At 41.1% G+C, this 13,463-nt stretch overlaps 1 protein-coding gene across 2 annotated transcripts in view; it reads left to right on the top strand.

Annotated features, from left to right (window-relative positions):
- Nucleotides 1-10,746, top strand: part of ZNF704 (zinc finger protein 704) — a 91,541-nt gene extending 80,795 nt beyond the window's left edge. The window contains exons 7-9 of one of the 2 annotated variants that reach the window (XM_082281699.1): nucleotides 1,292-1,396; nucleotides 7,137-7,231; nucleotides 8,855-10,746. In XM_082281699.1, the coding sequence (XP_082137825.1) occupies nucleotides 1,292-1,396; nucleotides 7,137-7,231; nucleotides 8,855-8,966 (312 nt within the window). In that variant the 3' untranslated portion in view covers nucleotides 8,967-10,746. The remainder of the gene's footprint in view (nucleotides 1-1,291; nucleotides 1,397-7,136; nucleotides 7,232-8,854) is intronic. The other variant, XM_082281700.1, reaches the window with a different exon arrangement.
- The last annotated feature ends 2,717 nt before the right edge of the window (nucleotides 10,747-13,463 follow it).

The raw sequence follows: 13,463 nt of genomic DNA, 5'->3' as shown, positions 1-13,463 counted from the left end.
TATATATATATGTATATGTATATAACCAGTCAAACAAAACAACAACAACTATGACAGTAACAGCACACACAAACCCAGTGCCAGCCTTCTCGGCTGTCGGGCCCTTTCCCCTCGGGTGCAGTTCCGCTCGCAGCCGGCAGGGGCGCTGGCGGCTCCCGGTGAGCAGGGCAGGTGCGATGGTTCCCCCGCGGCTGCAGGGGGCGCTCCGGAGCGAGCTCGGGGAGCACGCGGCAATGGCGGCCTGGGATCCCGGGAAGGGATGGGACAAAGGCTTCACAAACCCCTGGGCAGCCGATCCCGGACTCTCAGGAACAGCAGGCTGGAACTGCAGGCTGGAACGGCAGGCTAGAGCGGCAGGGACGAACGCAAATCCCGGGTGGCAGGCGAGATGTATCCAGATGGGAGAACCCCACGGATGCCCAGGCAGGCAGGGCGAGCAGGGCTACAGCGTAGCGAAAACTCGAAGCAGCAGCAGCGGGGCAGGGCAGCCACAGCTCGGCCTCCAGCAGGGCAGGGAAAGCGGCTTTTGGGGTCCCGGCGTTGTTTCCAGCAGGAAGAGAAGAACGGCCAAAAAGAAAGAAGCAGCAGCTCCTTTCTCTGCAGCTTCTCTCTCCGGACGCTCAGAGCGAACTGCCCCACACCCAGGTGTAGACAAAAGGAGTAGCCAGGCCCGCCCCACTCCCTTTTTTTTTGTCTTTCTTAAGTACAGCTATTTGTCCCCTAGCAACATGCATATGGGAGAAAATTCCTTTAACAGAAAAAAACCTAAGACTAAACTAAAACCCCAACACTGATAAATGAGAAATGGCCAACCCTAGCTGTTGATTGCTTCCATCCAAGAAGCCTTACTATCCACACTAAAATTGTGTAAAACAGCTGCCATGAGTTTAAGTATGGCCTTGTTTATCACTGTGGAACAGGTGGTCATCTGTGAAGTAGTTTTTGCTTCTTGATGGCATTATCTTAAAAGCTATTTGTATGTGATGTTTGATTTTGTCTGTTTTTTTAACAGCTCTTCCTCTTAAGGAATTATCTATGGATTCTTTTGAGAGCAATCGTCTTTCTCTAAATAAGGTTTAGGAACAGTGGTATATATATAACTCTGTCCCTTCCTTACTAGCTTATCCATGATTATCCCTCTCACAAGGGTAAAATGCTTTTCACCATGGAGTTTTTTTATACCTTGGAAAATCTCTCACAGATCTACCATTTCAAGGAATGAAAGATCCTTTGAAATGCTTTGGAAGAGGAATGGTTCTTCTTGCTGGAGTAATACTTTCTTTTCACACAGGCCACTCCTCCAGTGAACATTCCAGGGTCAGCAAAATTCACTCCCAATGGCAGTAGCTTTAGCATCTCCTGGCAGTCGCCTCCAGTTACCTTCACCGGCATTCCAGTAAGTGCACATCAAAAAAGGAAAGAAGGGGAGAAAAAAGGTTTTTTATATCTTCTTACTTGGTTTCACAGTGTGTAATTTTAGAAGTAAATGTGACATAACAAATACCAAAAAGAAACAAATTAAACATGTGCCTCAGTTTGCCAGCATGGCTGTTTTTAACACCTTTGTTACTCTCTTCATCAGTACAGTTAGGTTACTTTTGCATCAGTGTCTACAAGCAGACAATTGAATCTATAATATATATTTTTTAAACTACACGATTACAAAAGAACATTCTGGTAGGTGCAGCGCCTGGCACTATGTGCTTCTTTTTATTATTTCCTAAAAAACTAGATGGAAAATCAGCCTGGTAATGGTTATGCTAACAGGCCAGTTGGATTCAGGCAGTGGGGCTGTTACCTGAATGAACTCTGAAGATGAAGCAACTGAAAGAAACAATAAGATGCATTCAAAGTCCTATTTTAGAAGGCTACAAGTATGTAGCCACTACTGATAGCAGAAAAATGTTGTTTTATACAGAAAATATGTTCAGTAGCTATTGCATTTTGTTATTAATACATATTGCAGTTTGACAGCTTTTTAATGAGGATGTATTAGATGGAAATTCAACACTGACACTTTCTTCAGAAAAGCTGGTGTACAAGGCGTAGTTCTGTGAACAGGACTGCAGAAACGTGATGTTTGCTTAAACAGAATCGCTGTGGTTCTAAAGTACCACAGTGTGGGCGTGTGTACTGCGGGGGGAGTGAAAAACCTTTATGACGAGTTGCAAGGGATTCAGCTTGTTGTGTCTGGTGTGAGGACTGCTGAAAGTAAATGTAAATCACTGTTTACAAGTAGTGGAAAATCTCTATGATGAACATAAATAAATATTAATGTAAAGTATCCTCATTTTATTGGAAAGCACTGTTTTCATGCTAAATTGATATTCTCTAATCATAAACCTTCTTGATATCATAATATCTGATTTAATATTGCACTTTATGATTTATGAATTTTGAAAGTGTGTTATATAAGGCACATTGCTCATCCAAAGAACCATATAGCTTTTTTTCTCCTGACTGTGAATGTTAGACAAGGTGATAAGAGATACTATTTCCCTCCCTTCTTTTCACCAAATGAATCTCCAAAGCTTCTTACTGTCAACCTTTGGCAAATATTGGAGATTTTCTGCAGAGGCTGTGGCATCCTGCAGAGCTGATAAAAATGAAAGTGGCTGAATCAATTACACTGCACTCTGCCAATGAATATTTATTAAATTCCATCAAGGAACAACTAACAGTGAAAGACATCATGCTGGCAGCAATTTCAACGAGAGTACCTTGAACAGAGTGTGCTATCTGCAAAGTTCCCTGAGAATTTGATTTCCCAACAATGGGGTTGATACGGAGTAATTATGAAACTGGCTCCTTTTGTGGAGTAGCAGAAACTGGTGCCAGGAGTGTTGGGAATCTAAAAATGCAATTAGTCATATTGTAAATCAGACACTTAAGAGGACAGGATTAGACACGTATGCGTCGAGTTTACTTGTTCAGGCAACAATGCTGATCTGTGGCTGTAGAGTGGAGTTCTCAATAGAATTTAAGAAATGCCAAATCACTTTCTGAGAATTCTATGGAGATGGCAATGATTTAAGTACAATTTGAAAGTAATCTCAATACAAAAACCTGAGGAAGCAGTGATGCAGAATTACAAGCTGCTCAGGGAATCATGTGAACTGCCATTATAGCTCTAACAACATTTATAAGGCTGTTTAACCAAGAAAAAAATAAGAAAAATATCTTCCAGGTTTGCACACTTTGACTTCTGTGTCATCAGTGTGATCATTTACGAATTACAAAGGCTTGCCTGCAGTGAAAAATTACGTTCAGTGAGGTTGCAAATGCAAATTTATGTTGAATACCTGTCTATTAAATTAAAGTTTTATTTCTGTTTCAAAGTAAATTAGATACTGCTTTACAAGAACGGGGGTGTGGCAATTCCCACCCTTAGACTGAGTGTAGGTGCTTCATCTAAATTCAGACTTTCTCCTTCCCTGGTGGAGTTTATTTAAGCCCAGACTATGTGACAGAGCCAGCATAACATGAAACTCATGCAGTTGTGACATACGCGGTCCCTGAGATGAGACGCAAGTCTGTAGCACTCAAGGGAACTCCAGAGAGTAAGTCCAAACCATTACTTTCTGACTTTTAATATTTATTTTACTTACTAATATTTATGCAAGCCATTTTCTGAAACAGCTTTGGAATGTTTTTCTGGCCTGGACAAACCACTGAGCAGGAAAAGATTACCTATAGATCTGAGAAAGTGCACAGGTCTACACATTTTTTCATGTTACTAGTGGTGTTGGAATGGGGCTGTTGAATCCTGGTTTTGAACAGGATTCTTTCTAGACCTGAGTCTCCTGAACAGGATTCTGGTTTTGAACAGGATTCTTTCTAGACCTGAGTAGTTAAGACCGTGGAGAAACAAAATTTCAAAATAGTCTCCTTTTGCATTTATTTTTTGACACATACTGTAGTGTTTCCTTCTTTCATTCTTGTGGACACTGAATTTTAGTGACACTGAGCACTTCCTGCTTTCTGTCCTGGGAGCTGGGGTGTTCAAACACCATGAATTGCATTAAGTCCTTGTTTTTGGAAAGTTTTTAGCAGAGCAGCACCGAAAGGCCATTGTGAATATGGGTGTGCTTATCAGCAAGTAACCGAGCACCTCAAAACAAGCCATACATACTGCTGGATCAGTTTGGCTCAGTATGTGGCTGCTCTAGGCTCAGGAGTATTCACAACATCTAAATATAGCCATTTATTTAAAAGTATTGTAGTCATAAGGGAGAAGAAGTGGCCAAGGTCACTCGTTTGTTCAGTCTGGAGAAGAGGAGACTGAGGGGAGACCTCATTGCAGTCTGCAGCTTCCTTGTGAGAGGAAGTGGAGGGGCAGGCACTGAACTCTTTGTGGTGACCAGTGACAGGACCTGAAGTAATGGCTAGAAGTTGTGTCAGGGAAGGTTTAGTTTGGGTATTAGAAAAAGGTTGTTCCCCCAGAGGGTGTTTGGGCACTGGAACAGGCTCCTGAGGGAAGTGGTCACAGCACCAAATCTGACAGAGTTCAAGAAGTGTTCGGACAATGTTCTCAGGCATGTGGTATAACTCTTGGGGATGTTCTGTGCAGGGCCAGGAGTTGGACTTGTTGATCCTTGTGAGTCCCTTCCAACTCAGGTTATTCTGTGGTTCTGTAATTAAGGGAACCTCCAAAGCCCTTTATGTTCTGAATCATGCGTAGGTTAGATTCCAAGGCAGATGGGAAATACAGTTTTTCATACCGTTTTTCTAAGATAACTTTGCAGGTGAAAGGTTGAGTGTTGGAACAGTTATGAGCCATTGTGAGGTGTTCTCTGCATGAAGCAGAAAGGACAGGCTGATGTTTGTTCTACCAATTGAGACTGAACTAGGAGAATAAATCAGCCACAGCCTAGGGATGCATGAGGAGAGTAAGTTAAGTGATGCAAATGGGATGAGCCATTGTGAACTCCGTATGTCTTGGCAGTGGAGGACTTACAATGACCATGTACTTCCACTTTTATGTAATGTAGGGTAAAAGTCTTCCTCAATGTCAGTGTGATCTCCACTGTGTGATACTGACTTTCATCTGCCTGCTCATAAGACCCAAAAAAGTTGAACAGGCAAGATCTTTGATAATCTGATGTTTACAGGTCACAAATCTTCTCTGTAGCCACAGTTTCCCCCCCAGGAGTTGTAACTGGAAACTCCAGGTCCTTGCTTCAAACAAACAGCGTCATTTTACTCTGCATTAGACAGCACTTCAGACAAGAAAAGCCTCCAAGGGCAAGGACTGCCTTCTCAGGGCTTGCTCTTAATCTGCTCTTAGTGTTTCCTACAGAGAACAGCTGACTGGTATTGTTTAGGCCTGCTGCAAAGCTTATCAAAATACACTAAAGCTCATCTTCAGTGCTGTTTTGCTGCCTTGGTGTGCCAGTCCATGGAACCATTGTGCAGAGACCCTCCCAGGAGAATGCAAGGGAGGAGTCCACACTGCAATTACTGCTCCAGCCTGATCTCAGTTCGGAAGGAAGCAGGGTAATTGCTTATAACATAAGAGGTCATGCAAGGTCTCTTCTGTTCAATGACAACCAGCTACTATGTTGGGTGTCAGTTACTAGTAGTAGACACATAATAATTTCTGTTATAAAGTGTTTCTGAACCCTAGCACAATGACTGGAGATATCTGGTTACTGGTAATGACTGGAAAACTGCACAGTGTCTGGTAAATGCCAAATACTACAAAAGGGCTATTGCTTTGCATTTTATCTTAAGTGTTTCAATCATTCTTAGGTAAAACAAGGAAAGTGGTTGATAAAAATTTGGAAAAAAAAGTAGCAGAGAGCAAGCTGCCCTCAGTATTCTGGAGGGATAGAACAAAAGGAGCTAGTGTGGTCTCTGGATGTACAAAACATGGTAAGCTGGCAGAGAAAGAGGAAATTGCTTTCAGGTTTTGCAGGTATAATTTCATATATCAGTAATGGTCTAAGTTTGTTCAGAGTGTGAGCCACGTATGCAGTTAAATCAGAAATTTCTCTTGCTAACAGTCAGGAATAAAAGTTGAAAGAGTGTCTGCACTCAATTATGAGCATTAGGTTTTTGCTACTATGGAGTAGCTTTAAAATTGACTTTGTATCAAAAATCAAAGCACGTACAGTAATTCTCTTCAAGTGAGGTCAGTCAGTTCCCTCTCTTCCAAATATTGTAGGACTTCAAAAGGGCAGGAGGGAAAAGTCATTGCAGTGCAGAGAGCTATGACCATATCTGCAGTTCCTGGCGGCAGGAGGCTGACTGTACATTAGATGCCCAAATGAAGCTTGCTGCATTCAATATACAACAAAAAAATTAGCGTTCAGAATTTTTTTCTGGTGTTTTAGATGTACAGTGGTTGTGGCCTTCACACAGGAGCAAAATAAGACCATATTAAAATAATTTAGGTATTATTTAAGGCCGAGCTTTATGTCCTGTGATTGCTTGAATGATGTTGCCAAGCCCCTTGCTCATGTAGGAGACTTCTTTGGGAAGTCTCAGAAGGTCAAACTACACCCTTTCTTTGGAAACATTCACAAAGAGGACACCTGCTGAGAAGGTTTACTGCGCAGAGTAAGGAGATACATCTTGTTAGAAACTTTGATCAGCAGGGCAACATTGCACTCCCTGCCTGTTAAACCTCGAGGGGCCACATTGTAAGTGCTCTTCAACAAACCCTCTTCTACAAAGGTGTCTCTGCACAAAGAGTACCAAGTCACAGACAGGAGTAACAAGTGAAATCCCTTTATTTCATAGATTATTGGTATTGATCTCAGCACAGGACAGAGTTTATTTTTCCAGTCATTTTCTTTGCTTAAATTGGAGAAGGTTTTTCTAAGAACTATTCAGAGTTTTTAAATAAGAATGAATATGTTTCTTGTCTTTTCCAAAACCTGCAGTGATGCTGATCTGTATTTTGGTTTGCTGTAGGAGGATGACTGGAAATACAGGGAAACAAAGATAACCTAATGCAATGTTTCTAATGCTAAATAAACTTATAGTTTAATTATGTTTGTATATTATATAGTCACTTTTCCTGGGTGTCCTTGCCACCATGCATCATAATTTGCATTTTCTGGGAAAAAGAATTTATACTGCATTCATATGTATATGTTCTTCATAAGCAGCTTTTTTGTCTGTATTGACAGGTCTCACCAACCCATAATCGTCCTGCAGGGAGTGGAGAGCAGAAACAGTCCCACACAGTTCTTTCATCACCGCCTAGAGTAGCATTTGGCTTGAGGTATGGGACCATTAGCTGCTGCTGACACACCACAGCCTCCCAACCTGGAGGGCATTCAGTAAATAAGATCACAGTGGCCAGAGAAACAGAAAAAGCCCACCATCAGCCCTCATTGCAGTTCTCAGGCAGGTTCTTGCTGGAACTCTTCAAAGTAAGCGTTCAGAACCTATTTTCGCTACCATCAAAGGTAAAGTTCAGCTGCACTGTCTGGCTTTGCACTTTTCCCTGAACAGCTGGACTGTCTTATATGTTCATCACCCTTCAGTCAGAATGGTATTTGGCTTCAAAGGAATTATAAAGAACCCTGTCCTACAATAAATTAGATCAAGGCAAAGCTTTTTATGCCTTGTCTTCCTAGACATAAGATGCATTAATTTCCATTAAATCTAACTGATATTTGATCAGAATCTACTTTTAAAGTGTTCAGAAGGTTATGTAAAAAACTGTAATGCTGAATTTCTTCCAGTAAAGAAGCTCCTTATTTCTCATAGTTCTAAAGGTGACTGTAGCCTAAAATGAGACAAGAAGATTTCATGCTTTTCATTTTCTTCATGACTCTCAGATCATTGCATATGCTACATACCAAACTTGGGATCTTCCCAGTTCATGGATTGTGCCCATTAATTAATGTTCAGTAATCAGAAAATGTGTGGGTATGCAAGAGAGGAATCATCAGGCAATTCCCATGTGTGCCATGCAACATGTAAAACAGGGATTAAACTGTTCTGTTGGTACAGTTACTTTATTTAAAGATGCCGGGACAGGTGGCATTGCTGTAGTGAACGTTGGACTGCTTGGTGAAGCATTGCTCCTCAGGTTTGCTGGCTTGCGGTGTGTTGAATAAAAAAAATTCCATTTTAACAGTTACTTGGATCATTTTCTGAACTTGTGATCTTTTGAGTGTGGTTGAAAGATGGAAAACAGGACAGTTGTTACAGCTTTAAAAGCAGGTGCTGCCCACCTTGCTGGCTTTGGGGACAACAGAGAAGGTGCACACAAGAATGTGCTGCAGGTGAGAGCAAGGATTAAAACCTTCCACTCACTTTGCTGTTTTTCCGTCGATGAGCTCAGAGCAAACTGTGTAGGAAGGACCAGCAAGGTTAGGAGCTGGTAGCTTTTCTTCCCTTTGACATTGCTGTGACCTGCTGGTGGTCAAGGTGTGCTGCTCTGAGCTATGCCAATTATTTTCACCACAGCTCTGCAGCACTTTAGCCTGACCTGGCCTAGCCTGTAGTGTGGAACAGCTATGACTGCCCATTATGGCTTGGCACTTCATGTGGCTAAAGTATAATTTATCTAGTCCAGGTTTAGTTGCTGGCTAAAGCCAGTACTGTATGTTCCTGGGATCATCCCAGGAGCAGAGGAGCAGGCTCAGCAGCTCGCTGCAGAGGCTGTGGAAGCGGGGCAAGGAGAAGGCCGGGTCCCTGTGAGCAGTGGAGTCGTGGCCATACATATGTCTGTTGCTTCATCAGCTCCCCAGCTGGCACAAAAACAGCCCAAATCCTGCAAAAGACCCAGGGTTCTCTGCCTCCTGCACTCCATTGAGTTTGCTGTCCTGGTCTTAGAGTGAAAAGCAAAACTACTAAAGCATCTTGTTAACGAGCTTCCCTTTCTCTCTGACAGGAAGCCTAGAGGGGAGGGGAAAAAGTGTCGGAAGGTCTATGGGATGGAGAACAGAGATATGTGGTGCACTGCCTGCCGATGGAAGAAAGCCTGCCAAAGGTTCATCGACTAACGATTGAAATTATGCAGACAATTTGGGGAGGGGGAGGACAACAGCAGAACCAGATTGCTGCAGCTGCACTGTATCACTTCCCATTTTCCCCTCCAGTGATGTGGTGTTGGGGGTTTTGGTTTTTTGGGGTGGTTTTGAGTTTTTTTGGTTGGGGGGTTTTTTTTGGGGGTTTTTTTTTTTTTTAGAGCTTTGTATTTCAAAATGAAGCACTTGTAGCCAAGGAGAAGCACTAATTAAAACCTGTGTGGAGCAATAGAGAAAAAAAAAAAAAAAACAGCAAAGCCAAGACCACACAACAAAATCTGTCTCAGTAGGTTTGGAAACCAGAGCAGCTATTAGTGTTCTTCTGTAAAGAAAAGGAAAAAGTTGATTATTTTGCTAACTCTGTGAGCTGCTTGCTCCCTAGGATCATTTTTAACCATTTCAGTCTGCTGTGAACATCTGTATTTGCTAAACTGAACAATTTTTCTTTTCCTGAAACGAAGATCTCTTTTTGAAAGCTTTCTAATAAACACTTCAGAGTCATATAAGCTACAGTTTTCTCAACAAAAGCTGTACTAAGACTGGAGACTGCTAAATAATTCTCCTGATACAAATGATCATGATTATATTTTTGAAAAGGGGACATGGGGAAGAGTTGGGATTTTCATTTGTTTGTTTATAGGAGAAAAGCAAAGTCTGATTTTGCAAGAAGGACAAGCAGCATTCCAGGAAGATGTTTAAACGAGGCACAGACCAGTGGAGTGGAACAAAGTAATTTAAGTACCAAATTGGATTTTGATCCTCTGGAGGAAGAAGAGCAGCAATGGCAAGTCACCAGCAGATACTGTCACGAAAAGTTTGAGGGAAGAAATCGGTGATGCTTGGTTGAAACCCACAAGAATACAAGGGGGCTCCTGTAGCTTTTCTTACTATTCTCCCCTTTCTGAGGGGGAGTGAACAGTTGGACCAGCACAGCTGTTGCTGCAGGAGGCCTGTGAAGAACTCTTAAATGCAGCCACTAGGATTATATGTAATACCTAATTCAGGGACACGATCCAGCCCAGCAGTTCTGCTTTTGCTTCCCTTTCTCTTATTTGAGAGATTGTTGTTAAGATAATGGTTTGTTCAGCTTTTACTTTGAAAGCTACTAAGATTGATTTGAAGCAAAAAATTGGTAGAGAAAAGAAAATACCCTCTTTCCACAACATCATCTCAGAAAAAGAAGTACAACAGCAAAGGAGCAACATATTTGTGGTAAAAGACCATTTCTTAGCTCATTTTGATATATGAATTAACAAGTTTCTCTACTTGCAGTACTTGGATTGATTTGGGTACTTCAGTTTCTCTGTCCATTAGGAAGTATACACTGGAATGCGGCAACCTGGTGTTCTGTGTCCACTTGTATAAAATCCTGTTAATGATTATTTCAATGAAAAAATAAAGGAAGGATTTACTAGGAAATGAATGTATATGGCGAAATAATACTTGCCTGTTAAAGAAAACAAGACACCTTAAAAAAATCAAAGACACAGAAGCAAAACTTTGTCTATTAATAGAGGCATGAAGGGCCACAAATGCCCAGGTTATTTTTTTTCATAGCATTTGAACTAACTGAAATTAGACCAAATCTTTTTCTACTTTTTTTTTTTTTTTTTTTTTTGATTGTCTAAGCTGGCTCATTCTCACAACAGGACTTCTAAGTATCTAAACAACTTTCTAAAATCTGGTCCAAAGTTCACTTGATAGCTTTATTAAGTGTGCAGCACTGCTTGTGTCTGTGTAAAAGCACAAAATAACAATGCAGTTGTTTGGAATACACACTGTGGATTCCGTAAGGTAGTACTGAAAAGAAGAAGCTATAATAGGAGCTACTGAAGGTTATCATCTGATTCTCTGTGAACAAGTTAATTGGGCAATCAGGTGCCTAATTTGAGCATGCTATTTCTGCAGTTATTTACAAATTGTGTAATTTACATGCACAAGTGGCAAGATACACTTGCATGCATGCAATTACTTGATTTTTTTGCCCAATTGTGTTCTCTAAGTCATTAAAAAAAAAAGACTCTGAAATCCAGTAAGACCCTTAGATATATACACGAGTGTTTATGAGTATTTTTGTATGTGTGTATGTGTATATACGTGTAAAACTATATATATTATATAGTTTTATATGTGTATATAAAATCTGAAATGACCAGGGAGAAGAAAGATTGTTTTCTTTACAAATAGAAAAAAAAAGACACTAAGAGTCAGTGGAGATACATAGACACTGTATTATCTTCTTTCCTCTTAGTAAAACGTGGGTTTTCCTTACGTGTTGTATTTTTTCAATTTCCAGAGTAAAATACCTCATAGCAATTCATAGACATTTTATCTTCAAACACTGGGCTTGCTGATGGTGTACTTACTTTGATAGAACTTTAAAAATTTGGGACTTTCCCAAGATACTCCTGCCAGTTTGTTCCCTGTCTCCCATTTTTACAAGCACTTCAAGACTATAAAGCATTCCGTAATTAATTTGACTGTTGTTGGACTAACAGTATTTGCCTATGTATTTGTTGTTCACCTCCTTTTTGCTTTGGAGGATTTTTTTGAAAATAATGTATCAGATTGTATATGATTTCTGTAATGTCATGGCATTGTGAGCACCTTTCCCGAGGGCACTTTACAGATTATTGTAATAAGATTATTCTTTATAAATTTCTGCACAGAAGAATGGTTTTGTTGCCAGACCAGATTGCCCTCTGCTACAAATTGGATATGGATTACATAAGGGACTAAAACCACAAACCATTAAAACAGGAGAGAAAGATGGTGTTAACAAGGCAGAGAACAGAAGGTATTGATAAATCCTGCCAGGACAAAGCTAAATTACCAGTATTTTTACACAACCTTTAATCAGTGCTTTATATTAAATCAGTCTTGGATCTTGTGGCTGTGGCATTTTGATTCATACATAGGCACTTGTCGAGGTACCATGCCTGAACCAAGGCCGGCGATAGCGCGACGGCCCGGCTGCCTGGCCCTGCGCAAAGTGTTCTGCAGTTGCTTTGTGCTTTGAACTCCAATTAATTCATGTTGCACAAGCAGTTCAGCACCTGCTGAGATCCCCTTTGTGATCCTCACACAGCCAGCAAGAACAGAAATGTCAGTAAAGCCTTCCTTCTGCTGGCAGTACTGATCATAATCTGGAGTAATCTCTTCCATTTTTTCAGTCTCTTGCTTCTGTGTTGCTTTGGGCTGTGTCTCTGTCCTGACTCCTGATTTATCTCACACTTCTGCACTGACTTCTCCAAAACAGTCAGATTTCTTTGTTCTCCTGAGGAAGAGCTAGCCTTCAGGCTCTGGTCATTCACTGTCTTTACTACATGCCAGTTCCGGCTTTCAGTTTCTCTGTGGGAGGTAGGTCATTGTCTCTGGCCCCCCAGAGAAGTCCTGAACATCATGCAGTCTTTATGTGCTACAGGGATTTGGACGTGGGTTTATCTATGTCAAGAGCCAGAACTTGATATAAAAATGTAAGGATCTGTGTTATTGTTAATAGTATTGATGTTGGTAACAAAAATTGCCAACATCAGTATCAGAGTGGAGATAAACTGTATTGATCCCAAATATTCCTTAGGAGTTTCCGTGTTAGAACAAAACTATTTCCCAGTTCCCCATCCACCCCATCCCTCAAAAGATCTGGAAAATGAGATAATTTTAGAAGTGGGAAATTTTAATGGCAATTTTTAATGTTGACTGTGCTCCAACTGCTCCTCTGTGAGGCTATTGAACATTAAAACTCAGATCATTAGTCATAAAATGGTTTCCACACAAAACAATGTGCCTGATTCTCTAGTGCCTTGCACAAATGCAGCAGGATATACAAGATGCAAAGTGAGTAAAACGTCTTCTGTTCCAATTTGCAAGTTTACACTTTTAACCAATACCAGTTATCACCTAGCATGTACCTGTTGGCAGGTCAGCCCTGCTTGTGTGAATAAGCTGAGCAGAATGCCTGTCTGTCCAGTTACTTTCCCAGATCCTTAGCCTGGTATGAGTGTTAGCTGTCTATCTACAAGTTCCTTGCAGCCATTGGCTATTGCCAACGTCACCATCTTTATTCCTTCTCCCTTTCATTTTTCACAAGAATGACTAGATAAGCAGCACAACAGGAGGCAAAGCTTTAGCCAAAGGCTCTTGTAGAACCTGCATGTTAGATTCCAGCACCGTGCAATGTCCCAGATGTTCTTGGCACTAATTTTATTTCGTCATTCATTCTGATCCAGTACACTGGGATGGTTTTCTATTGGTTGCTGTGGCCTGGGACCAGCTAAAATGGCCCTGTCAAGAATCCGGGACAATCACTGTAAGAATGGCAATACAAAGTGATTTCTTTCGTCTCCTGCCTGTGTATATGTTGGAACATATCTCAGAAACAGGGCATGGAATTAGAGGCTTGCTAGCCATTTGCAAAGATGTTGGAGGTTGCCACTGAGGCTTCCTTCTGTTGGTTCAAAGTTAGAGGCATCT

This window comes from Coloeus monedula, assembly GCF_965178545.1.
Source record: "Coloeus monedula genome assembly, chromosome: 1".
NCBI classification, from domain to species: domain Eukaryota; kingdom Metazoa; phylum Chordata; class Aves; order Passeriformes; family Corvidae; genus Coloeus; species Coloeus monedula.
This window is presented reverse-complemented; position numbering and strand designations above follow the sequence as displayed.